The sequence below is a fragment of the Leptodactylus fuscus genome, chromosome 3 (genome assembly GCF_031893055.1).
Source record: "Leptodactylus fuscus isolate aLepFus1 chromosome 3, aLepFus1.hap2, whole genome shotgun sequence".
NCBI lineage: Eukaryota > Metazoa > Chordata > Amphibia > Anura > Leptodactylidae > Leptodactylus > Leptodactylus fuscus.
This window is the reverse complement of record NC_134267.1, coordinates 47,182,194-47,209,904: the sequence shown is the minus strand read 5'-3', so window position 1 is coordinate 47,209,904 and position 27,711 is coordinate 47,182,194. Positions and strand designations below refer to the sequence as shown.

General features: G+C 45.0%; 1 protein-coding gene across 1 annotated transcript in view; it reads left to right on the top strand.

Annotated features, from left to right (window-relative positions):
• Positions 1-2,314: 2,314 nt before the first annotated feature.
• The window catches only part of LOC142196594 (interferon-induced, double-stranded RNA-activated protein kinase-like), a 37,770-nt gene continuing 12,373 nt past the window's right edge, over positions 2,315-27,711 (top strand). The window contains exons 1-9 of the mRNA XM_075266565.1: positions 2,315-2,398; positions 4,586-4,719; positions 5,312-5,435; positions 6,599-6,702; positions 7,272-7,407; positions 9,626-9,684; positions 13,317-13,392; positions 14,419-14,522; positions 15,947-16,082. Coding sequence (XP_075122666.1) covers positions 4,610-4,719; positions 5,312-5,435; positions 6,599-6,702; positions 7,272-7,407; positions 9,626-9,684; positions 13,317-13,392; positions 14,419-14,522; positions 15,947-16,082 — 849 coding nt within the window. The 5' untranslated portion in view covers positions 2,315-2,398; positions 4,586-4,609. The remainder of the gene's footprint in view (positions 2,399-4,585; positions 4,720-5,311; positions 5,436-6,598; positions 6,703-7,271; positions 7,408-9,625; positions 9,685-13,316; positions 13,393-14,418; positions 14,523-15,946; positions 16,083-27,711) is intronic.

Sequence of the window (27,711 nt, the reverse complement as noted above, 5' to 3'; positions counted from 1 at the left end):
CATCGGGGCGACTTAGGGGGTACATAAAGCTACTTACTGACCACGTGGCTGCAGAACTCTTATTTTGTATTTTTATAATTCATTGGATCTGATGAAGGGGTACGTTCTAAGGAGTGTGTAATTGCCCGAAACACGTTATCCTATATCAATAAATTCTACGTTGTATAAAGTACCGTGAGCGTATCTACAATTGTGTTTTTGTGTGAGAAGCGCAAATCCTGGTGTTTTTGGGGAATTGTTCCCACCACGTATCCATAGTAATATAGCGCACTGCTTTTTTAGACATGCCCCAGACACGTCTGTGTGACTTTATAGCTGGATAGGCACATGCTCCTAATACGTGATATGAGAGATGTATCATGTACATGTTCGTTCTAAGCGCCGCGCCACACCTAACTATACAGTCCTACGCTACGATGTCATACTGTATAGTCCGCGCCACCTAGCTCAAAAGTGGAAAGTTAGTGTTTTTGCAATAAGCACCGTATAATAGAATGGAATGCTAGTTTTGATTTGGGGTGGGGAATTAAACCTAATTATATGATATGATCAAACTGAGCCTTGGCTACTGAGGGGGGAGGAATGGCTTATGCAGCACCACATTCTAAAGACAATCACATTCTTGAGCCTTTGGTATGTCTGTGTGGAGGGGGGTTAGTGTGAGGGGACATCAGATTCTTGAGTCTTCAGTATATGTGCGTGGACGGGTATGTGGGGGGTGTGAGAGGGGACTTGTCCAGACATGCCTGGGACATCTGCTAGGGGTGGATGGGGGTGTTGGAGGGGCACGTGAGAGGTTTGGAGGAGGGCGGGGAACTGTCACAATACAAAGGGAAAGGGCGTGTTGAGGTGTGTTGACAAAAAGTGTTTTGGCAGCTAAGGGGTGGGGTTTCAACAAGGGGGAATTGTACCTGTTACTTTAACTAAAAGATATAGTTAATTTTTTATTGTATTTATGTATTAAGCTTATGGTTCATATTCTATGTTTATAGAAGTAACATATAACACTTGTATACTATTTCTTGCTTGCCATTGTTGGCAAGGATTGAAAGATAAGGTTCTTAGTCATCTTAAAAGTCTCACTGCATAACATCTGTTGGTAACTTGTCCATTGCTGTACTTTGTTGTATTTACCGGTTGTCATGTTCTCCTTTCTTGTCATTCAATAAATACCTTTGAAACTAAAGATTAAAAACAGGAGAAAATGTGACAAATGTACATTCCATTACATGAGTGAGCAAAAGTAAATAATATAACACAACCAGATATATGGGTGCCCCAGTGTGGACATAACACCACCCTAAGACGCTCACATCGAGGGCTCCAGACAGCCAAGGACAACTGGACAATTTCTTATGTAACCTACCCAGTATCAAACTAAGACATATTCTGGTTGAGGTGTTGTATGATGAGTATCTGGATGAAGTACACTGAGTTTATTGCGCCATGTCAGGGTGAGTTGGGGGCCCATCTGGTTCAGGGGCCAAGCGGGGGATTCCCTGTTCACTTGTGGACAAGTCCAAACTTGTCTGTGATGGAGGTTCCTGTTTCCATAGACCATTAATACATCTTGGGAGACAGATTTGCATATTCTTCCCATGTTCCCTTGCAGTGGAGCAACTATGGCTGTATAAGTCTCCACACCCATGAAAAGGTGGTCTCTCCTTAAGGATGGACGTTATCCCCATAATCTGGTCTCTCAGCCTCTCACTTCTACCAAATCAATTCTCTCTAGGCTGCGCTGATGAAGTCCAAAGAGACAGAAACGGTGCCGTCCGTAGCTGAGAAATTGATTTGGTTATAACCCCACATCATGCAGTAAAGACTTCTGGGAAAGTCGGGCATAATATTCAGAGTGCTTCCCATATAGGGCAGCATAACAGAGACACTGTCTCCCTATTTACATCTTAGTATAAGGAAAATGTGTGTTTATTTACATCTTGGGAGACAGATTTGCATATTCCTCCCATAGACCATTAATAAGCATTAAATCTGTCCGGACATTTACTGTATGTATTACGCAGTGCTGCTCCTATATGTCAGGCATTTCGTATCTTCAATATCAAAGCTGTTGTCTTCTGTTACTATGTTATTCAGTAAAACATGATCTGCTTCTGGCTCTTTCCACAGTCTGAATAGGAGAAACGAAACTGAATCCTCATTTCAAGGGGCAAGTCAGTGAACAGATGACATATGAGGCTAGTCTCACCCAACTCACGCCCTATAAGTGGGCGTCACACTCCGAATTAACCCATACAGGACTGAAAACTATACTTAGACTGCTGATTCACTCTTACAGACAGGCAAGGAAAGAGTGCGAGGGGATGTGTCCTTCTTTCCCTCATTAGAAAGCTCTTGTCCTGAAACTTAAACAGTCTGCGGAGAGCACAGGAAGCAGGTAAGACTGTACTGGGGCTGCTTATGGGTATAATATATATTATAACTATAACAATAACTATGTATCGTGCAGACGTATGCTATGATACAACATAAAGATCAGTATCAATAGAAAATAATATAGAAGGTAAAAGTCCACAGCTGTCCTTCTTGTAACATATTATAGATATTCAATAGAAAGGAAAAATTTTCTATGACCTGAGTACTGGAACGGACAGCAACGTCGTCTGACTACATGGACAGAGACGGACACCGCTGCTGTCTGTCCTCTTACATCCTGCATTCATTATTCCAAAGAAACATAGTGTTGTCAGAACAGAGCGACAGTGCAGTGGTGACATTCAGTACTGCACAAAAGTTTTAGGCAGGTTTAAAAAAAATGTTGCCTAAAATAGAGGGGCTCAATTATTTTTGTCAATTAAAAAAATTAAGCGAATGAAGAAAAAAAGAAATCTAATACTTGTTGTGACCACCAATTGCCTTCATAACAGTATCAATTCTTCTAGGTAGGAACATCTGCAGACAGTTCTTGAGGGAACTCTGTAAAGACAAACTCCTTCCAGATATCTTGGAGGACTGTGCACAGATCTTCTGTGGATGGAGACTTACTCAAATCCTTCTATCTCTTCATATAAGCCCAGGCAGACTGGATGATGATGAGATCAGGGCTCTGTGGAGGCCTTATCATCACTTCCAGGACTCCAAAGGGTGGTCACATTACATATAGATATGATGTAGATTTTTCTTTTGTTCATTCACTTAATTTAGTTAATTGATAAACTATTAACATTAATTAGGTTCACACGAGCACCCTTCCCTCATAGATTGTAAGCCCTCGCGGGCAGGGCCCTCTACCTCACTGTGCCAGACGGTCATTGTTAGTATTGTATCCACCTGTATATTTTGTGTATCGCATGTAAACCCCAAATGTAAAGCACCATGGAATTAATGATGCTATATAAATAAAGGACTTGGGAGCTGATGAATTGTTTAGTTGTATAACCAATAACCTTCTTCCCCTCTTCCCCCCTCCCTCCCAGAATCCTAACCCTGTGTGTCCCTCTGTACATAAATATGCATCCTTCAGAAATTGTTATTAGATATACCTGAAGAAGAAGCCGAGAACTTCGAAACGTTGTAATCTGTCATCATTATGAGTTAGCCATTAAAAAAGGTATCAACTACTGAAGACTCTCAAGTAGGGTTGAGCGATCGTGTTCGGAAAAAATTGGATTCCGATCGGCGATCGAGAAAATTTCACGATCGCGATCGGAATTCCGAACACGATCTTTTTAGGTGGGATCGAGATCGGTAGTATTTTTCACAATGCCTTCACACTGAGTATATAGTGTATACTCAGTGTGAAGGCTCCGCTGCAGTTCCATAGGAATGAATGGAAGCAGCCGTCACACAGCCTTAACCCCCTGCACGCCGGCTGCCTCCATTCATTGGAATGGGAGGCTAAACTAACATCTCTAGCAGCTACTTACCTCTAGAGATGGCTGCTCCGGTGCCCTCCTTCTTCTTGCCTCACTGCCGCCGCCTCCCAGGTTAGTGGTTAAAGCGCTAGGTAGGCAGGGCTTGTGGCTTAGGAGAGTGTGGGCGGGTACAGGGCGGGGAGACGTGACGTCTCCCCTCCCAGTACCCGCCCACACTCTCCTAACCCGCCCACACTCTCCTAACCTGGCAGGGAGCAGCAGTGAAGCAAAGAAGAAGGAAGGACCGGGCACCGGACCAGCCATCTCTGGAGGTAAGTGGACACCAGGGGGGGACAAAGTAGCTAGAGGATTAAAAAAAAAATCCTTTGGCTACTTAGTAATTCACTACACAGCGTGGATTCTAACAATTCTTAGATTCCATGCTGTATAGTGAATAGGATTGCTTTTAAAATCCGATCTCCGATTAATTAAAAAATCCCATTGACTTGTATTGGGATCGGAATTGGGATCGAGATCAGGTTCGAATGAAAAATGATCGGAAATCGGATTTTAAAATCGATCCTGAAAAGTCAAGATCGGCTCAACCCTAGTCTCAAGTTTTTTATTTTTATATTTCCTACGCACTGGCTAACACGGTACAAAAACAAACATTTTCCTTATCCCCCTATTAGTCATATTTTATATTTTGTGCTTATACAAAACATTTCTTCTTTTTTCTAAATTGCTGATTGTGAAATGTTTTTTTTCAGACTTTTCATAAACTTACCATAGCAATGGAGGAGAAGAACTGCAAAGGCCTCCTAATAGAGTTCTGTCTAAAAAATAACAGATCACTACCTAGGTTTGACATACCTGAAGCAACAGGACCACCGCATGACCGTGTGTAAGGTTTAGTCCAAATTCTCTTCTAAATGCTATTACTTAAGGGAATATCCACATGATCAATGGTGGGCGAGGGTGTACATAATATTTAACATGTAACTGAAGGGGTGGAGATTTTTTAGAAGGTGAGATCAGACAGAGAGTTTTTGTGTCCCCTTTATTATTGGGATTATATAGGATGATTATAGTTCGAGCATCTCCTTATGTAACTTTGGATGTTGTCTTCCCTCTTTTAGTACGATTTATTAATTATTTATAAGCATTTGTGGTTTTAAATCAAGTATGAACTTTTATGATTATATTGTGTTCTGTGTGAGTTTTGGTATTTCATTCTGAAAGGAAATCAAAAGACATCAAATATGTAAAAGCAAATTTTTAAAATTGCATCAATTGGTGTATTGTTAGGTTTTGTGTATGATAACAAAGAAATCAATCAATATTAGACCTGTGGGGGTCCTGGGTATCTCCAATGCTGAGAGCGTTGTCCCATTGAAGTCAATAGGATAGGCCATCAATTGTAGAAAATAGATAACCCCTTTAAGGTTTTATGTCAGATTAAATGAACACATATTTTGTACATTTTTCTCCTCAAGCTTTCATTGCCAAGTTTTTATTGATGATGTGATGGTTGGAGAAGCCAAAGATAAAAAGAAGAAAGCTGCAGAAAACAATGCGGCCAAAATAGCGTTGCAAGCCCTTGAAAATCGAGAAATTACAGTGAGTATTCAGTTTTTCTTCTATTATTTGCATAAAATTATGACAAAAGACAATGGACTCAATGGAAGGGGAAAAGTAACCCTCATCTAGATAATAAGCTGTGCAAGTAGTATATGGTATAAATGTTACCAAGTTCTATGATAGCTTCAAGTATTAGATATACGTAAGTTTGTCATTTATGGAAACTATACAACTGTAAAATGACTTTCACAATACTGTTTTACAGTCCATTGTATTAATCCTTCAAAGGATCAGAACAATGGCCTGTAAGGTAAAGTTGACACAGAGGAATTTGCTGTGGTTTTGGGGTCGGATTCCACACCTAAATTCGTGGCAGATTCTGCCTCCCATTGTTTTCAACGAGATTCATCTGAGCCTAATTAATCAGCAATGAAAAGCTGTGATGGAATGTCGATGCCCGGGATTAGTCTTCATTTTCTGCCATGTGAACTTACCCTAAGGGGGCATTCACACGATGTAATGCGGCACTGATTCTTGCACAATAACTCGAGTAAGAATCAGCGCTGCAAAACAGAATCATTGACTTCAATGGGTTCCGTTTAACGCGCATAACACATTGAAATCAAAGGGAGGCTTTTAAACCCCTTGATTTCAATGTGTTATGCACGTTAAACAAAACCCATTGAAGTCAATGGGATTCTGTTTTGCAGCGCTGATTGTTATACGAGTTATCGGGCAAGAATCAGCGCCGCGTTACATCGTGTGAATGCCCCCTAAGGCTCCATTCCCACGGAGTAACGCGCTGCTCATTCTGACACGTAAACACGTGTCAGAGTGTGGCACTTCAATGGGTGCCGGCTTACGCGAGCTACCCATTGAACTCAATGGGAGGCTTTTTTACCTATTGCTTTCAATGTGATATGCGCGTATCACATTGTTTACGTGTTTATGTGTCGAAATGAGTGGTTACAGTATCCTGTCTGTCAGAAGGTGAACAAACCATACATCAGCCCCATTATTTCTACCACCACTGCACTTCTGTACTTTACTATTTGGAGGGATGATGGGGGGATTGTTTTTGCTTTGGGTCCAATGATTTCTATGAATGTAGAATTGCACCATAGCTACATCTGAATTATTGTATGGTTTATTCTATGTGTTTACGAGCAATCTTTTTACTACTTTATTTTTTTTTTGTGCAGGGTCAACTGGATTATATTGCACTACTGAATCAATTGTCCCAGAAGAAGAAGCAAGATTTTCGCTTTGACCTAGTGTCTTCTAGCGGACCTGCTCATAATCTGGAGTAAGTATGTATGTAACTATTCAGACCACTAGGCGTTTTATAAAATATAGTGTCCCATATGGATGCATTATATTCTCAGTACAATGGCTGTAGTATCATCTGTTTTATCTATAACATAGCAAATTAATGTAAAGAACTAATACTCACAATAAGCAAGTCTGACCCTTGCTCAATATTACATTGTCATGAGTCTGGGCTATAGTAATTCACTTTTAGCTGAAAGATAGAAAATTATACATAGAAGAGCAAGAAACGTGAAAGATGAAAGCGTTAGGTGGCATAAAGCCTTTGTCTGAGAAGATAACACTTTTATCACCCTCTGATGCTGGACATTAGATCTTTGTCTTCTCCAATGTAAATGGGTAAATGGCACCAGAAGATCATCTTGTAGATGTTTATGCCCTATACTTCTCTTATTGAAACAGGAAAAAGTTTGAAGTCAAGGCAAGGAATTCTAACATGTTGTACATTGTATGTAGTTTGGTGAAAGAGAGCACATTCTCAGGCTTTTAATTAAAATCTGTAAATGAGTTGTGTACACACGTTCTAACAGTGACTGTTGTCTGTAGGTTTATTTACAGTGCCCGGTTTGGTGATACAGTCTTTCGTCCATCAAGTGCTAAAAGAAGTAAAAAACTAGCCCAAAAGGAGGCAGCTTATCTTGCTCTACAAGGTCTCCGACAACAGTTTCCAAATGAGATTCCGGTAACATATTTTAATATTTACTTCTAAAATATTGGGGTTTTTTATTGCTAGAGACCTGGGCAAGGAATGATTAAAGGGGTGAGTACAGGGGCTTTTGTATAATACAGATCCGCTGTTTGAAGAGGCCGACGGGTTCAGATGATCACTGTGGTCTCTTCATTGAATACCAAGCACAGCAACCAACATTGCATAGAAACTGTACTTGGTATTCCAGCTCAACCCCATTCTCTCGATTCGGACTGACTGGATAGGTCACCAACAATTAATCCTAGAAAACCCCTTCAAGGATTAAAATATATTTTTATACTAATCTTTAGAAAATGTCTACTTTCTATATAGATATAAATATACATTTTAAAAGCAAAGGTTAAAAGCTATGGGGTATTGTAAAGAAATCTTCAGGTGAGGTGTAAGCAAAAACCACCGACTAGTGTCCCATACTCACAGCATCATTTTAGTACAGGACAGTAGACCCACGACTGGGCACAAATCACTATGATGCCGCGAGTTCAGTCATTGTTGGCCCAGGAAATATGGTTGTCTCTTGGACTCTGTTCCCAAATTGAACATAGCCGTCTCCATTGACCCTTACTGTGCTAAATTTTACTTTGTGGGTATCAGGTGTTATACTGCATGGGAACTTATATTATACTACCGTGTTTCCCCGAAAATAAGACAGTCTTATATTAAATTGTCACTCTAAATATAGGACCTGTCTTATTTTCGGGGGGTGCCTTATTACAACTGGCAGTCATGCCGGCACTTCCTTAGTGGAGCGTCAGCATGACTGCCAGTTGTAGGTAGTGTAGGGGAGGGGGGAAGTTATCATACTTACCTTTCCCTTCTTCCTAGCAGCGCTGGTGCTGCTGTTCGTCCTGGAAGTGGTGAGCGGGGCTTAGCTAGGCTTCAGGGGGCGGGGCTTAGCAAGGTTTCAGGGGCAGGGCTTAGCGGAGCTTTGCAAGCTCCACTTCACTGACACAGCAGCCGTGCTCTGTGCTCCGTGTGCACAGGAAAGCCGGCTGCTGCCTCTTCTGTATGGCAGCTGCTGTCTCTGCCTCTGGGATGAGCTGGGAGAGCTCATCCTACAACAGCAGAGGCAGCAGCCGGCTTTGCTGTGCACACGGAGCACAGAGCACGGCTGCTGTGTCAGTGAAGTGGAGCTCGCTAAGCCCCGCCACTAAAGCTCCGCTAAGCCCCGCCCCCCGAAACCCCGCACACCACTGCCGGGCATGCCTTTTTTTCGGGGGATGCCTTATATTAGGCAATTCAACAGAAACCCCCGCATGCCTTACTTTCAGGGGGCGTCTTACTTTCGGGGAAACACGGTATGTAGGTGCTGGGGGAATAATAATAATAATACATTTTATTTATATAGCGCCAACATATTCCACAGCACTGTACAATTTGTAGAGTTGAAGAACAGACCAAACAAGATACATTACAAAGAAATAGTCACTTCACACAATGGAACTGAGGGTCCAATCTACGAGGTAGAGGGGGTGACACAAGAGGTAGCAGGAGCAGCATCGGAGGTAGCATTGCTTATACAGGAGTCAGAGAATTTTGTAATAGAGGTTACTGTCATTACACAAACATAAAACTGTATGAGCCGTCACCAGTCATGTCCTTCAATGTGCAGATGGTAACTGGACATATAATGTTAGCCTGAAACGACATCATATCCTGTGGAGTATGGTGGGAGCCTGAACAGAGGAGAGTTCATTTTAGGGATTCTAATTACAGTATGGAAGGGTTTACATTAGGAATTGTGATAGGCCTGTCTGAAAAGATGTGTCTAGTTTGCGCTTGAAGCTGTAGAAATTGGGTGTTAATCTGATTGTCTGGGGTAGAGTATTCCAGAGAAGTGGTGCAACTCAGGAGGAGTAGGGGAATGATATTATGTGGGGGTTGGGCCATTATACTGTATGGCAGCCACTGATACATTATAATATGTAGGAACACTTAAGGGACAGTATATACTTTGAGGGGCATTATACTGTGCTTGGTCACTAATAGGGCATTATACTGTGTTTGGTCACTAATAGGGCATTATACTGTGTGTGGGGAGCTCCGCAACTGAATTCCTTCCCCAAGTGAATATTCCCCTCTGCAAAATCCAATGGACGTCCCTGAATATGCTGAGTATGTCAGCAAAGACTGTAAATTATAATGCTGTGTACTATATGGGTTTACCACATGAAGTCATTATTTTTTATAGGAGTTGCCAGAAATTTTCATTGATGAATCTGGTTCACATAATTCTTCTCTATCTGGAAGGTATGATATTGTGTAATTGTTCAGCTATGCTATGTTCACAAGGCATTTCCTTCACTTCTATTTCGATGAAAAATAATGTCTCCTGCTACATCTCTGTTTTAAGCTTCACCTTCTGTGTTGCAATTTCAGTGCCCAAACCATGGCATGGGGCCACACGTAGATTTGTCCCATTGAATGAGGCTCATCAGTATGCAGACTCTTGCCAGGTCAAACCTGCAAAACAAGGCAAAACCCAAGGCTCAGCTTTTCCTATTTGTTGTTGGCTCCACGGTTAAAATACACCATGGAGCCAACAAATTGGATTTCTTAGATATATATTTTCACTGTGTAAACATATCCTTATTAGGGTTGAGCCGATCTTGACTTTTCAGGATCGATTTTAAAATCCAATTTCCGATCATTTTTCATTCGAACCCAATCTCGATCCCAATTCCGATCCCAATGCAAGTCAATGGGATTTTTTATTAATCGGAGATCGGATTTTAAAAGCAATCCTATTCACTATACAGCATGGAATCTAACAATTGTAAGAATCCACACTGTGTAGTGAATCACTAAGTAGCCAGAGGATTTTTTTTAATCCTCTGGCTACTTAGTCCCCCCTGGTGTCCACTTACCTCCAGAGATGGCTGGTCTGCTGCTCCGCTGCTGTTCGCCTTGCTGCCGCTCCAGCTGCAGTCTTCTTCTCCCTTCGCTCCCTTCTTCCCACGTCTCCCCGCCCTGTACCCTCCCACACTCTCCTAAGCCACAAGCCCTCCCTTCCTAGCTCTTTAAACACTAAGGAGGCGGGGCAGCGAGAAGACCAGCGTGGAGCGGCAGCAAGAGGCAGAAGGAGAACACACCGGGCACCGGAGCAGCCATCTCTAGAGGTAAGTAGCTACTACAGATGTTTAGTTTAGTCTCCCATTAGAATGAATGGAGGCAGCCGGCATGCAGGGGGTTAAGGCTGTGTGTCGGCTGCTTCCATTCATTCCTATGGACCTGCAGCGGAGCCTTCACACTGAGTATACAGCGTATACTCAGTGTGAAGGCTAAGCAAAGAATTGTGGGAAAAGATCACCGATCTCGATCCCACCTAAAAAGATCACGATCGCTCAACCCTAATCCTTATACATTGCACTGAAAAGAACCTAATTACCACATGGAGAAGCTAAAGGGACTAAATGAAAGGCTTAAGGGTAAGTTCACACAGAGTTTTTTGGTCAGGGTTTTGAGGCCGTATCCACCTAAAAACCATGACCAAAAAGACGGCTCCCATTGAAATCAATTGCAGCCACTCAGGTCTTTTTTCCGGGAGCCGTTTCTTCTGGCTCCCGGAAAAAAGAATCGAGGTGTTCATCCTTCAGGCCAAGTTGCCTCGCAATTCGGCTTGAAGTAACACAGAGTGTGCGACTGGATACCGGCTTTCAGTTGCAGCTACCCGGTTTTTGGATCGGAATCTGAGGCGGCCTCCGCCTCAGGTTCCGTTCCAAAAAACCCCGTGTGAACTTACCCTAAGGGGACTTACAGTCCTATGAAAAAGTTTGGGCACCCCTATTAATCTTAATCATTTTTTGTTCTAAATATTTTGGTGTTTGCAACAGCCATTTCAGTTTGATATATCTAATAACTGATGGACACAGTAATATTTCAGGATTGAAATGAGGTTTATTGTACTAACAGAAAATGTGCAATATGAATTAAACCAAAATTTGACCGGTGCAAAAGTATGGGCACCCTTATCATTTTATTGATTTGAATTCCCCTAACTACTTTTTACTGACTTACTGAAGCACAAAATTGGTTTTGTAACCTCAGTGAGCTTTGAACTTCATAGCCAGATGTATCCAATCATAAGAAAAGGTATTTAAGGTGGCCAATTGCAAGTTGATCTCCTATTTGAATCTCCTCTGAAGAGTGGCATCATGGGCTACTCAAAACAACTCTCAAATGATCTGAAAACAAAGATTGTTCAACATAGTTGTTCAGGGGAAGGATACAAAAAGTTGTCTCAGAGATTTAACCTGTCAGTTTCCACTGTGAGGAACATAGTAAGGAAATGGAAGAGCACAGGGACAGTTCTTGTTAAGCCCAGAAGTGGCAGGCCAAGAAAAATATCAGAAAGGCAGAGAAGAAGAATGGTGAGAACAGTCAAGGACAATCCACAGACCACCTCCAAAGAGCTGCAGCATCATCTTGCTGCAGATGGTGTCACTGTGCATCGGTCAACTATACAGCGCACTTTGCACAAATAGAAGCTGTATGGGAGAGTGATGAGAAAGAAGCCGTTTCTGCACGTACGCCACAAATAGAGTTGCCTGAGGTATGAAAAAGCACATTTGGACAAGGCAGCTTCATTTTGGAAACAAAAATTGAGTTGTTTGGTTATAAAAAAAGGCGTTATGCATGGCGTCCAAAAAGAAACAGCATTCCAAGAAAAACACATGCTACCCACTGTAAAATTTGGTGGAGGTTCCATCATGCTTTGGGGTTGTGTGGCCAATGCCGGCATCGGGAATCTTGTTAAAGTTGAGGGTCGCATGGATTCCACTCAGTATCAGCAGATTCTTGAGAATAATGTTCAAGAATCAGTGACGAAGTTGAAGTTACGCCGGGGATGGATATTTCAGCAAGACAATGATCCAAAACACCGCTCCAAATCCTCAGGCATTCATGCAGAGGAACAATTACAATGTTCTGGAATGGCCATCCCAGTCCCCAGACCTGAATATCATTGAACATCTGTGGGATGATTTGAAGCGGGCTGTCCATGCTCGGCGACCATCTAACTTAACTGAACTTGAATTGTTTGTCCAAAATACCTTTATCCAGGATCCAGGAACTGATTAAAAGCTACAGGAAGCGACTAGAGGCTGTTATCTTTGCAAAAGGAGGATGTACTAAATATTAATGTCACTTTTCTGTTGAGGTGCCCATACTTTTGCACCGGTCAAATTTTGGTTTAATGCATATTGCACATTTTCTGTTAGTACAATAAACCTCATTTCAATCCTGAAATATTACTGTGTCCATCAGTTATTAGATATATCAAACTGAAATGGCTGTTGCAAATACCAAAATATTTAGAACTAAAAATGATTAAGATTAATAGGGGTGCCCAAACTTTTTCATAGGACTGTACATATAGGAAGTAAATATTTATACTGTGTTTGCAGTATACATTTGGCATTTCCATTGGGGACGGTCCCAACCCATTAAAGGTATCCTATCAAAGAAATTAATATGGGGTCATATGATTTTTTTTTTAACAGTAGAGCCAGTAGACAGCATATACATGTGAATGGACTATTTTCTCTGCCAGTGCAGGGGTTATCAAGACTGGTGTAAAAACCGACGCACCAACTTATGGGCACGCTGGCTGGAGCTAACTGAGACTGCTACCTGATTGGTCTTGCTCTTGGGATCCAGGATGGGGGGAAAGCAGTGTGTATGAATTGCGGATGACTGGTAGTGTGTGTGACTCAGTGGCGTGAATGGCTTCTATCTACATTTCTGACGTCTTGTGTTAATGCATTGCGCTGTAGCTAGAACCTTTCTGATGTCTACTCTTGGCTTTGGCTTCAAAAACTGCATTTGATACCATGAACGTGTAAACAAACTCTTAGTAATATACATTAATATTTCTTTTTTAGTACTGGAGGTGACATAATATGTAACAGAAGTCTTCCCGAAAATGAGTTCTCTGATTCAGCATCCACAACTCCTGAGGTATGTCTGAGCTAATGAACAAAAAAACTTAGTCATATCTGTAGTAATGTGATCTCCCTTGCAAAGCCTCCCTTGAATTTACCAATACCTCTTCATTGTCAGAAGGGTGTTTCTGACAGTCTAGCTCGGAACGCCCTTCCTGACAGTACTGGGTGTAGCGCTATACTGTCAGAGGGGTCGTTCCTTACTGCCCAGCCATGACGCTGAGTGGTAAGGAACGCCTCCCAGTACTCCCGTCTATGGATGAGTACTGTCAGGAGGGGGGGTGTTCCTTACAGCTTAGCGTCATGGCTAGGCAGTAAGGAATGACCCCTCTGACAGAACAGTGCTACAGACACTACTGTCAGTGAGGTTCCTCACAGCTCAGCTAGACGCACTTCTGACAGTAAAGAGGTATCGGTAAATGCACAGATATCTCTTGCTCTGGGGCACATAAAAGGAAAGACGACAGTGCGCTGAATTCAGCGCACTGTCAGCTTTCTAGCGGTTTATAAAACCGCATGTACCCCACGACATGAAAGGTTTTATAACCATTATTTGTCCTAAAATCAGGGCTGCTTTAACCATAGGTGGCTGCACCAGGCCCTATGGTGGCAGGGGCCCCTGAGCCACCTCGGACTCCCACATTTCAGGTGATGTCCCGCTTTTCCAGGTGGCAGGCAGTGATTTCACCTCTCCGTGTCTGTAGGGTACAGATAGAGGTTATATACTATAGTGGATCATGCAACTATTAGCTCCATGCTCCATTATTCAGCCTTCGGTTGATAATGTCTGCAGCAGGAAAGCGCAATGAGCTCCGAGCCGCAGACATTACTGTCACAGCCTGGGGGGGGGGGGGGGTAATTGGGGAGACCCACTTTCAAAAAGTTTGCACAGGGTGTCCCAATACATTAAAATGGCACTGCCTAAAATATTAGGGTATTTTTGCAATTGCATGTAAAATAAGGGAACGTCTTTTTAGTTAGGGGGCATTGTTCTGGTCTGCTATATAAAAGATTATAATTGAGACTTTGATATTGTTACTAGTGTTTTCAGGATCCTGTCGCATTACTTAATGGCTTCTGCCAGAAGCAAAAATGGACGGTTATATATATGGATTGTAAACAAGATGGACCAGCACATAATTGTCAGTAAGTTAATCACTCAATAATACTAATCATTTAGAATAAAAACTGAGACCTCTTTGGTGTCTCAAGCTGCAGCTCTGTTTCTACGGATAGACTGTTGTGTGTGAATAGAAGTGTGAATGTTATACCCCAAACCACCCACCCCACCCCCTCATATAGTGGTCACCAACTAAGAGGAAGATGAGACTCCACGGACTGTTATACCCCAAACCACCCGCCCCACCCCCTCATATAGTGGTCACCAACTAAGAGGAAGATGAGACTCCATGGACTGTTATACCCCAAATCAACCCCCCCCCCATACCCACCACTCACCCCCCAACTCCAATTCCCCCCCCCTTTACTAGCTTTTGCAATGCCAAATATCTATTCAGACGTGCCATTTAAGCTTATTTGATTTGATTTGATTTGATTTGAAGCCCGGCAGAAGCTTACCAGGAAGTTAGTGTATGTAATGATGGTTTTCACTACAGCAGGTATAGGATCATTCTAAACACAACATATATACTACAGATAGTCATACACCTGTTCATAGATGCTCATTCAGCCAGTAACCATTACTCGCAACTCTACTCATACCCATGCATGCGTGGTTTGGCTGAGTGTTCTCAGTGGGATAAGATGGTGGTAGCTAATCTCCACAAAGGATCAGGCATGTAAAAACTCAACATGCTCAATCTTTTTCACAGATATTGAATAAACATCTAATACATGTTAGTTGGTCAGCCAGTCCCCTCTTACTTTAGTCTAATGTGTAACATTGACGGCTCATCCTTAGCGGCAGGTACTGCAGCGTTGTCCCATTAAAATCTATAGGGCAAAGCTGCAGTTCCTAAACTCACTACTACACTTTGTATGACAAGTGAGCGGGGCAGCTCCCTGCATGTAGACATTAGTGGGAGCCACATTGCCTTGCTACAGTTGGTCTACGGGACCACTGCAGATCTAATCCTATCCTATCAGTATTAGAACCTGGATAACCCATTTAAGGTAAATAAGTTAATAATAATATAAAAAGACAAATTTAGCCACAACGTTACGTTAAAAGCAGACGTTCTGTACAGACAAACTAGCAAAATAAAAGCACATGACTTTCCAGCTAGGAGCAAAGGTTTTCTTTTTGTGGATTTAGATGAACCACAGACAGATTTCACATGATATGGAAGTCTTCGAGTTTTTGATATGGAACCAGTATCTTCAACCCCAGAGAACAGTACAATGTAGTAAAATTTGCAGAAATCCTGACCCCCTTAACAAAATGGCATAATAAACGGGACTGGTGTTTTCAGCAGAAGATCCCGAGATTACATGCTAATGTTTTTCTAATGTCATGGAGGCTACTGTATAATATAAAATCTGCACATAGTGATAATCCTGGAGATATAACAACCCTTTTCTTTAATTCCTTAAACAATATGAATATTTAGGTTTTCTTGCATAGCCAAGATTGGATCCAGAAGCTTTCCAGAAAGTAATATGAAAAACACAAAGAAACTAGCAAAAAAGGAGGCTGCTTTTCTTGCTCTGAAGGACCTTAAAAACGAGTACCCACATGATATCCCGGTATGATGCTTCTTTATATACAGTATTTTGAGTATTTTAGAGCAATACCTACTGGACCAAAGCGGAAAAAAGCAACACACTTGCAAGGGCACTGCAGACCCCATGAAACAGAGGCATAGAGGAAAAGTGCAAGAGTTAGCTCCATCCTATTCCGCAGCGCTTTGCAGACATTGTCAGTCTCTGTCCCATATAGGGCTCACAATCTACATTCCCTATCAGTATGTCTTTGGAATGTGGGAGGAAATCCAAGAATTGAGTTTTTGCTTTGTTTTCTTCTTCCCCTATTTCAATATATTGGGAAATTGTTCACAATTCTGCAGCTAAAATTAACACAAGCGTTTTTGAAAACATGGCATTTCTGCAGCTTTTTTTTTTTTACTCTGTGTATACATGAGATAAAAGTTTTTATTTTTTGCTGTGTTTCTGCTACATGGTGCTTTACGGGGTTAACTGTATATGTAAACCTACCATTTTGTAGTGCTTTTGCTATACTATACCATATAAGTTCCACTGCATTAGTAGGCCATGAAGGTTTGTTAAAGGGGTTATGCAGGGAAATTACTAGGACATTCACTGAACTGGATATGCTTACATACTAATATATATGCAGGTCACTTGTCACCCTCATTCTTAGTTTCCATCTAGTCCAGCTGCTTGTACAAAAGGTAGAGCTGGGTCGGTCACATGACTAAGCGTGGGAGCATGGGTAGAGGCTGTAGTGGAATTAGACTTCCAGGTCCCCTCTTTGGTTTGCAATCTGCAATTGGTTTATCGGCTGCAACATGAAATCTTAAATCAACAAGAACGTGGTACAAATGGGAACTAGGAAAAAACCTCAAAGACAAGTGTATTCCACAAGGGTAAAGGCTCCATTATCAAGCCATGCTTCAAAAACCAAAATAAGACAAAAACAGACAAAGAAATTGGGAGAAGCAGTCAATATAAGCAAATAAGGTAAAAAAAAAGTAACGAAATGTATTAGTAATATAAAAAAAGACACAAAGTAGATAAAACGTCAAGGACAAAGACATGGACAAAATACAAATATGCTCCCCATAGGTATGAGTCAATCTATATATGAACATGTATACACGTACAAATTACAGTGGATCAGATGCCTGTTAGTATACGGATGACAAGATGTGTGCAAAAGCAAATCTTATACCCCATTGTGTTCAATAACAAACATAAGAGACATTGCCATCAAGCACAGCATCAACCATAAAAGCCAACAAGGACTTCTAACATACAATATAGCACAACAGTTAACTCACATACCATACCACAAGAGAAACATATAGATAAGAGAAGGGAACATACCCATCTATGCTCATATAAGAGTTCACGGCTCTGTCCCCTGACGCCCCCCTAGACGTGAAATCTTATCACAGAAGAGAACAAACTGAAAAAAATTCAATGGAGAAATATGTTTCAATAACTTTGCATTGGTTTTTGTTGTGTTATGTGATATGGTTTTATTATGCGGCAGTTTAACCAATTGCAGAAGTTCAGATTAACCCTGCTATATCAAAAAGGAAGAGAAGAATCGGCGACCCTGCTATATGTATACATTATTACCCAGTGCAGGAAATGCACTGATAAGATTTTCTTTCCCTGTATAACTCCATTAGGTTAAGGCCCCAAGTAGCGTGACGCAGTAAAAAAAAAAAAAAAAAGCTACATAAAAAAAACAAAAGTTTTCCTCTACCTGCAGACATTCTGCCCCTATTGTATCTATACGGAAAACGCCAGCACGCACACACTTTGATTTTCAAAAACGCTTGCAGATTTTTTTCCTGCAAACTGAGGATGGGATTAGCTAGAATCTTTTCAGCTACTAGAAAATGAAGCATTTTTTGGAATGTAGTCCAGTCATAGTGTAAAATCTATAAATAAGACTTGAGATGTAGACTATGGGGTTTACAGTATGTCCAAATACATTTTAGGACATTCATTTGAAATTGCAATTGGAACGGTTCATACCTTCAAGATTAATAGAGATGAGCGAACACTAAAATGTTCGAGGTTCGAAATTCGATTCGAACAGCCGCTCAATGTTCGTGTGTTCGAACGGGTTTCGAACCCCATTATAGTCTATGGGGAACAGATACTCGTTAAGGGGGAAACCCAAATCCGTGTCTGGAGGGTCACCAAGTCCACTATGACACCCCAGGAAATGATGCCAACACCTCTGGAATGACACTGGGACAGCAGGGGAAGCATGTCTGGGGGCATCTAACACACCAAAGACCCTCTATTACCCCAACATCACAGCCTAACAACTACACACTTTACACACTCAATACCACCTCTCTGACAGTAGGAAAACACCTTGAAACATGTGTATTTGGCACTTGCAGTGAGGAGAGCTTGTCACCAGCAGTGAATTTGGCCCTTGTAGTAAGTTGAGGTTGGCACCAACATTTGTTTTGAAAATCAGGGTGGATTGAGCCTCTAACCAGCAGAGTTTGGGCAAATTCATGGTGGAGGGAGCCTCTAAAAACCCCAGTTTGGACCAATTCATGGTGGAGGGAGCCTCTAACCAGCCCAGTTTGGGCAAATTCATGGTGGAGGGAGCCTCTAAAAAACCCAGTTTGGACCAATTCATGGTGGAGGGAGCCTCTAACCAGCCCAGTTTGGGCAAATTCATGGTGGAGGGAGCCTCTAACCAGCCCAGTTTGGACCAATTAATGGTGGAGGGAGCCTCTAACCAGCCCAGTTTGGACCAATTAATGGTGGAGGGAGCCTCTAACCACCCCAGTTTGGACCAATTCATGGTGGAGGGAGCCTCTAAACAGCCCAGTTTGGGCAAATTCATGGTGGAGGGAGCCTCTAAAAAACCCAGTTTGGACCAATTCATGGTGGAGGGAGCCTCTAACCAGCCCAGTTTGGACCAATTAATGGTGGAGGGAGCCTCTAAACAGCCAAGTTTGGACCAATTCATGGTGGAGGGAGCCTCTAAAAACCCCAGTTTGGACCAATTCATGGTGGAGGGAGCCTCTAACCAGCCCAGTTTGGGCAAATTCATGGTGGAGGGAGCCTCTAAACAGCCCAGTTTGGGCAAATTCATGGTGGAGGGAGCCTCTAACCAGCCCAGTTTGGACCAATTAATGGTGGAGGGAGCCTCTAACCAGCCCAGTTTGGACCAATTAATGGTGGAGGGAGCCTCTAACCAGCCCAGTTTGGACCAATTAATGGTGGAGGGAGCCTCTAACCACCCCAGTTTGGACCAATTCATGGTGGAGGGAGCCTCTAACCAGCCCAGTTTGGACCAATTCATGGTGGAGGGAGCCTCTAAAAAACCCAGTTTGGACCAATTCATGGTGGAGGGAGCCTCTAAACAGCCCAGTTTGGGCAAATTCATGGTGGAGGGAGCCTCTAAACAGCCCAGTTTGGGCAAATTCATGGTGGAGGGAGCCTCTAACCAGCCCAGTTTGGACCAATTAATGGTGGAGGGAGCCTCTAACCAGCCCAGTTTGGACCAATTAATGGTGGAGGGAGCCTCTAACCACCCCAGTTTGGACCAATTCATGGTGGAGGGAGCCTCTAAACAGCCAAGTTTGGACCAATTCATGGTGGAGGGAGCCTCTAAAAACCCCAGTTTGGACCAATTCATGGTGGAGGGAGCCTCTAACCAGCCCAGTGTGGGCAAATTCATGGTGGAGGGAGCCTCTAAACAGCCCAGTTTGGGCAAATTCATGGTGGAGGGAGCCTCTAAAAAACCCAGTTTGGACCAATTCATGGTGGAGGGAGCCTCTAAACAGCCAAGTTTGGACCAATTCATGGTGGAGGGAGCCTCTAAACAGCCAAGTTTGGACCAATTCATGGTGAAGGGAGCCTCTAAAAACCCGTTTGGACCAATTCATGGTGGAGGGAGCCTCTAACCAGCCCAGTTTGGGCAAATTCATGGTGGAGGGAGCCTCTAAACAGCCCAGTTTGGGCAAATTCATGGTGGAGGGAGCCTCTAACCAGCCCAGTTTGGACCAATTAATGGTGGAGGGAGCCTCTAACCAGCCCAGTTTGGACCAATTAATGGTGGAGGGAGCCTCTAACCAGCCCAGTTTGGACCAATTAATGGTGGAGGGAGCCTCTAACCACCCCAGTTTGGACCAATTCATGGTGGAGGGAGCCTCTAACCAGCCCAGTTTGGACCAATTCATGGTGGAGGGAGCCTCTAAAAAACCCAGTTTGGACCAATTCATGGTGGAGGGAGCCTCTAAACAGCCCAGTTTGGGCAAATTCATGGTGGAGGGAGCCTCTAAACAGCCCAGTTTGGGCAAATTCATGGTGGAGGGAGCCTCTAACCAGCCCAGTTTGGACCAATTAATGGTGGAGGGAGCCTCTAACCAGCCCAGTTTGGACCAATTAATGGTGGAGGGAGCCTCTAACCACCCCAGTTTGGACCAATTCATGGTGGAGGGAGCCTCTAAACAGCCAAGTTTGGACCAATTCATGGTGGAGGGAGCCTCTAAAAACCCCAGTTTGGACCAATTCATGGTGGAGGGAGCCTCTAACCAGCCCAGTTTGGGCAAATTCATGGTGGAGGGAGCCTCTAAACAGCCCAGTTTGGGCAAATTCATGGTGGAGGGAGCCTCTAAAAAACCCAGTTTGGACCAATTCATGGTGGAGGGAGCCTCTAAACAGCCAAGTTTGGACCAATTCATGGTGGAGGGAGCCTCTAAACAGCCAAGTTTGGACCAATTCATGGTGAAGGGAGCCTCTAAAAACCCGTTTGGACCAATTCATGGTGGAGGGAGCCTCTAACCAGCCCAGTTTGGGCAAATTCATGGTGGAGGGAGCCTCTAAACAGCCCAGTTTGGGCAAATTCATGGTGGAGGGAGCCTCTAACCAGCCCAGTTTGGACCAATTAATGGTGGAGGGAGCCTCTAACCACCCCAGTTTGGACCAATTCATGGTGGAGGGAGCCTCTAAACAGCCAAGTTTGGACCAATTCATGGTGGAGGGAGCCTCTAAAAACCCCAGTTTGGACCAATTCATGGTGGAGGGAGCCTCTAACCAGCCCAGTTTGGGCAAATTCATGGTGGAGGGAGCCTCTAAACAGCCCAGTTTGGGCAAATTCATGGTGGAGGGAGCCTCTAAAAAACCCAGTTTGGACCAATTCATGGTGGAGGGAGCCTCTAAACAGCCAAGTTTGGACCAATTCATGGTGGAGGGAGCCTCTAAACAGCCAAGTTTGGACCAATTCATGGTGAAGGGAGCCTCTAAAAACCCGTTTGGACCAATTCATGGTGGAGGGAGCCTCTAACCAGCCCAGTTTGGGCAAATTCATGGTGGAGGGAGCCTCTAAACAGCCCAGTTTGGGCAAATTCATGGTGGAGGGAGCCTCTAACCAGCCCAGTTTGGACCAATTAATGGTGGAGGGAGCCTCTAACCAGCCCAGTTTGGACCAATTAATGGTGGAGGGAGCCTCTAACCAGCCCAGTTTGGACCAATTAATGGTGGAGGGAGCCTCTAACCACCCCAGTTTGGACCAATTCATGGTGGAGGGAGCCTCTAAACAGCCAAGTTTGGACCAATTCATGGTGGAGGGAGCCTCTAAAAACCCCAGTTTGGACCAATTCATGGTGGAGGGAGCCTCTAACCAGCCCAGTTTGGGCAAATTCATGGTGGAGGGAGCCTCTAAACAGCCCAGTTTGGGCAAATTCATGGTGGAGGGAGCCTCTAACCAGCCCAGTTTGGACCAATTAATGGTGGAGGGAGCCTCTAACCAGCCCAGTTTGGACCAATTAATGGTGGAGGGAGCCTCTAACCACCCCAGTTTGGACCAATTCATGGTGGAGGGAGCCTCTAACCAGCCCAGTTTGGACCAATTCATGGTGGAGGGAGCCTCTAAAAAACCCAGTTTGGACCAATTCATGGTGGAGGGAGCCTCTAAACAGCCCAGTTTGGGCAAATTCATGGTGGAGGGAGCCTCTAAACAGCCCAGTTTGGGCAAATTCATGGTGGAGGGAGCCTCTAACCAGCCCAGTTTGGACCAATTAATGGTGGAGGGAGCCTCTAACCAGCCCAGTTTGGACCAATTAATGGTGGAGGGAGCCTCTAACCACCCCAGTTTGGACCAATTCATGGTGGAGGGAGCCTCTAAACAGCCAAGTTTGGACCAATTCATGGTGAAGGGAGCCTCTAAAAACCCGTTTGGACCAATTCATGGTGGAGGGAGCCTCTAACCAGCCCAGTTTGGACCAATTAATGGTGGAGGGAGCCTCTAACCACCCCAGTTTGGACCAATTCATGGTGGAGGGAGCCTCTAACCAGCCCAGTTTGGACCAATTCATGGTGGAGGGAGCCTCTAAAAAACCCAGTTTGGACCAATTCATGGTGGAGGGAGCCTCTAAACAGCCCAGTTTGGGCAAATTCATGGTGGAGGGAGCCTCTAAACAGCCCAGTTTGGGCAAATTCATGGTGGAGGGAGCCTCTAACCAGCCCAGTTTGGACCAATTAATGGTGGAGGGAGCCTCTAACCAGCCCAGTTTGGACCAATTAATGGTGGAGGGAGCCTCTAACCAGCCCAGTTTGGACCAATTAATGGTGGAGGGAGCCTCTAAACAGCCAAGTTTGGACCAATTCATGGTGGAGGGAGCCTCTAAAAACCCCAGTTTGGACCAATTCATGGTGGAGGGAGCCTCTAACCAGCCCAGTTTGGACCAATTAATGGTGGAGGGAGCCTCTAACCAGCCAAGTTTGGACCAATTCATGGTGAAGGGAGCCTCTAAAAACCCGTTTGGACCAATTCATGGTGGAGGGAGCCTCTAACCAGCCCAGTTTGGGCAAATTCATGGTGGAGGGAGCCTCTAAACAGCCCAGTTTGGGCAAATTCATGGTGGAAGGAGCCTCTAACCAGCAGAGTTGTGGGAAAGCAGGGTGGAGGGAGCCTCTAACCAGCAGAGTTGGTGGAAATCAGGGTGGAGGGAGCCTCTAACCAGCAGAGTTGGGGGAAATCATGTTGGAGGGAGCCTAGTATTAGCAGAATTGTGCAACGCTTATGGTGGATGAGTATGAGGATGCGGAGGAATTGGAGAGGTTGAGTACAGACATGGAGTTTCATGTTGGGGTGCTTTACACAGGTGGGCACAAAAATGACGGCTCTACCCAGTGGTGGTTCATTTTTATCAAAGTGAGCCGGTCGGCACTCTCAGCTGACAGACGGGTGCGCTTGTCAGTGATGATGCCACCGGCTGCACTGAACACCCTCTCAGATAGGACGCTGGCGGCAGGACAGGACAGCACCTCCAAGGCATATAGGGCAAGTTCAAGCCACAGGTCCAACTTCGACACCCAATACGTGTAGGGCGCAGAGGGGTCGGAGAGGACAGGGCTGTGGTCGGAAAGGTATTCCCGCAACATGCGCCTATACTTCTCACGCCTGGTGACACTAGGACCCTCCGTGGCGGCACTTTGGCGAGGGGGTGCCATCAAGGTGTCCCAGACCTTAGACAGTGTGCCCCTCGTTTGTGTGGACCGGTGAGAACTTGGTTGCCTACTGGAGGAACTGCCCTCCCTGCCGCCAACGTCACATGCTGGAAACATCTCCATCATATTCTGCACCAATTGCCTGTGGCAAGCATTGATGCGATTGGCCCTCCCCTCTACCGGAATAAAAGACGAGATGTTGTTTTTATACCGGGGGTCAAGGATAGCAAAGATCCAGTACTGGTTGTCCTCCATGATTTTGACAATACGCTTGTCGGTTGTAAAGCACCCCAACATGAACTCAGCCATGTCTGCCACAGTGTTAGTTGGCATGACTCCTCTGGCCCCACCGGAAAGTTCAATCTCCATTTCCTCCTCATCCTCCATGTCTACCCATCCGCGCTGCAACAATGGGACGATTCGAAGTTGCCCGGAAGCCTCCTGTATCACCATCACATCATCGGACAACTCTTCTTCCTCCTCCTCCTCCTCCTCCTCCTCCATTAAACGCAGTGAAGCGGACAGATGTGTGGACCTACTCTCCAGCTGTGACGGATCGGATGCTATCCCTAACTCCTCTGTGTGATCTGAGTTATCCCTGATGTCAATCAGGGATTCTCTCAGAACACACAAGAGCGGGATTGTAAGGCTCACCATCGCATCCTCAGAGCTCACCCTCCTTGTGGACTCCTCAAAGACCCGTAGGATGTCACAAAGGTCTCTCATCCATGGCCACTCATGGATGTGAAACTGAGGCAGCTGACTTTGTGGCACCCTAGGGTTTTGTAGCTGGTATTCCATCAAAGGTCTCTGCTGCTCAACCACTCTATTCAACATCTGAAACGTTGAGTTCCAGCGTGTGGGGACGTCGCACAAAAGCCGGTGTTGTGGCACATGCAGGCGTTGCTGGAGAGATTTTAAGCTAGCAGCGGCTACTGTCGACTTGCGAAAGTGGGCGCACATGCGCCGCACTTTCACCAGTAGCTCTGGAACATTGGGGTAGCTCTTTAGGAAACGTTGCACCACTAGGTTGAAGACGTGGGCCAGGCATGGAACATGTTGGAGTCCGGCAAGCTCCAGAGCTGCTACCAGGTTCCGGCCGTTATCACAAACGACCATGCCTGGGCCCAGGTGCAGCGGCTCAAACCATATTGCCGTCTCATCGAGGAGGGCATCCCTCACCTCGGAGGCAGTGTGCTGTCTGTCCCCCAAGCTGATCAGCTTCAGCACAGCCTGCTGACGTCTACCAACGCCAGTGCTGCAACGTTTCCAACTCGTAGCTGGGGTCAATCTAACAGCGGAGGAGGAGGCGGTGGCGGAGGAGGAGGCGGTGGCGGAGGAGGAGGCGGTAGAGGAGGAGGAGGAGGGGGGTGTTCTTCTCGTGTCCCTGCCAGGAATGTTAGGCGGGGAGACGAGGTACACCGGGCCAGTTTGGGAAGCAGTCCCAGCCTCAACTACATTCACCCAGTGTGCCGTCAGTGAAATGTAGCATCCCTGTCCGCATGCACTTGTCCACGCATCGGTGGTCAAGTGGACCTTTGTGCAAAGCGCGGAACTAAGGGCCCGCCTGATGTTGAGTGACACGTGCTGGTGCAAGGCGGGGACGGCACACCGGGAGAAGTAGTGACGGCTAGGGACGGCATAGCGAGGTGCCGCAGTTGCCATCAGGTCCAGGAAGGCGGGAGTTTCAACAAGCCGGAACGCCAACATCTCCTGGGCCAGCAGTTTAGCGATGTTGGCGTTCAAGGCTTGCGCGTGTGGGTGGTTAGCAGTGTATTTCTGCCGCCGCTCCAATGTCTGAGAGATGGTGGGTTGTTGTAAAGAAACGCCTGATGGTGCCTTTGATGGTGCAGGAGAAGGAGATAAGACAGGACCAGGGGAGGATGAGGTAGAAGTCAACAAAGTGGCGGAGGCAGATGAAGTGGTGTCCTGGCTCGTCCTCTGGAGTGCATCGCCAGCACAGTCAGCAGTGGCAGTGGCAGAGGCAGTGGCAGAGGCAGTGGCAGTGGCGTGAACGGCAGGCGGCCTTTGTCCTGCCGTTGCTGCCTGCCACTGATTCCAGTGCTTGGATTCCAAATGACGGCGCATTGAAGTGGTGGACAGGTTGCTCTTCTCAGAGCCCCTAATCAATTTCGAGAGGCAAATTGTGCAGACAACACTATATCTGTCCTCGGCGCATTCCTTGAAAAAACTCCACACCTTCGAGAAACGTGCCCTCGAGGTGGGAGTTTTTCGGGGCTGGGTACGAACTGGAACATCTTGGGAGATTCCGGGTGTGGCCTGGCTTCGCCTAAGCTGCTGACCTCTGCCTCTGCCTCTAGCTACCCTTTTTGGTGCTGCACCTGCCTCAACATCCACACTACTTTCCCCGCTTGACATCCCCCCTGTCCAGGTCGGGTCAGTGTCCTCATCATCCACCACTTCCTCTTCCAACTCCTGTCTCATCTCCTCCTCCCGCACAATGCGCCGGTCAACTGGATGCCCTGACGGCAACTGCGTCACATCATCGTCGATGAGGGTGGGTTGCTGGTCATCCACCACCAAATCGAACGGAGATGGAGGAGACTCTAGTGTTTGAGCATCTGGACACAGATGCTCCTCTGTTAGGTTCGTGGAATCGTGACGTGGAGAGGCAGGTTGAGGGACAATGAAAGGAGCGGAGAACAGCTCTGGGGAGCAGGGACAGTTTGGGTTATTGTTCTGTAAAGCTTCGGAATTTTGGGAGGAAGGAAGACAAGACTGTTGGGTAATAGGAGGAGAGGAGGCAGAGTCTGACTGGCTGCTGGACAATGTGCTGTAAGCGTTCTCTGACAGCCATTGCAAGACCTGTTCCTGGTTCTCGGGCCTACTAAGGTTTGTACCCTGCAGTTTAGTTAATGTGGCAAGCAACCCTGGCACTGTGGAGTGGCGCAATGCTTGCTGCCCCACAGGAGTAGGCACGGGACGCCCTGTGGCTTCACTGCTACCTTGCTCCCCAGAACCATTCCCCCGACCTCGCCCACGGCCTCGTCCACGTCCCTTTCCGGGAGCCTTGCGCATTTTGAATTCCTAGTTAGAAATTGGCACTGTATACCAGTAGTAAAAATTGTGGGTGCACGTAACCCCAATATATTCTTTGAATTCCCAGTCAGACACTGGCACTATATGGCAGTAGCAAGAAATGAGGGTATTTGTATTCCCAATATACTCTTTGAATTCCCAGTCAGACAATGGCACTGTATACCAGTAGTAAAAATTGTGGGTGCACGTAACCCCAATATATTCTTTGAATTACCAGTCAGAAACTGGCACTATATGGCAGTAGCAAGAAATGAGGGTATTTATAACCCCAATATATTCTTTGAATTCCCAGTCAGACAATGGCACTGTATACCAGTAGTAAAAATTGTGGGTGCACGTAACCCCAATATATTCTTTGAATTACCAGTCAGAAACTGGCACTATATGGCAGTAGCAAGAAATGAGGGTATTTGTATTCCCAATATACTCTTTGAATTCCCAGTCAGACAATGGCACTGTATACCAGTAGTAAAAATTGTGGGTGCACGTAACCCCAATATATTCTTTGAATTACCAGTCAGAAACTGGCACTATATGGCAGTAGCAAGAAATGAGGGTATTTATAACCCCAATATATTCTTTGAATTCCCAGTCAGACAATGGCACTGTATACCAGTAGTAAAAATTGTGGGTGCACGTAACCCCAATATATTCTTTGAATTCCCAGTCAGAAACTGGCACTATATGGCAGTAGCAAGAAATGAGGGTATTTGTATTCCCAATATACTCTTTGAATTCCCAGTCAGACAATGGCACTGTATACCAGTAGTAAAAATTGTGGGTGCACGTAACCCCAATATATTCTTTGAATTACCAGTCAGAAACTGGCACTATATGGCAGTAGCAAGAAATGAGGGTATTTGTATTCCCAATATACTCTTTGAATTCCCAGTCAGACAATGGCACTGTATACCAGTAGTAAAAATTGTGGGTGCACGTAACCCCAATATATTCTTTGAATTACCAGTCAGAAACTGGCACTATATGGCAGTAGCAAGAAATGAGGGTATTTATAACCCCAATATATTCTTTGAATTCCCAGTCAGACAATGGCACTGTATACCAGTAGTAAAAATTGTGGGTGCACGTAACCCCAATATATTCTTTGAATTCCCAGTCAGAAACTGGCACTATATGG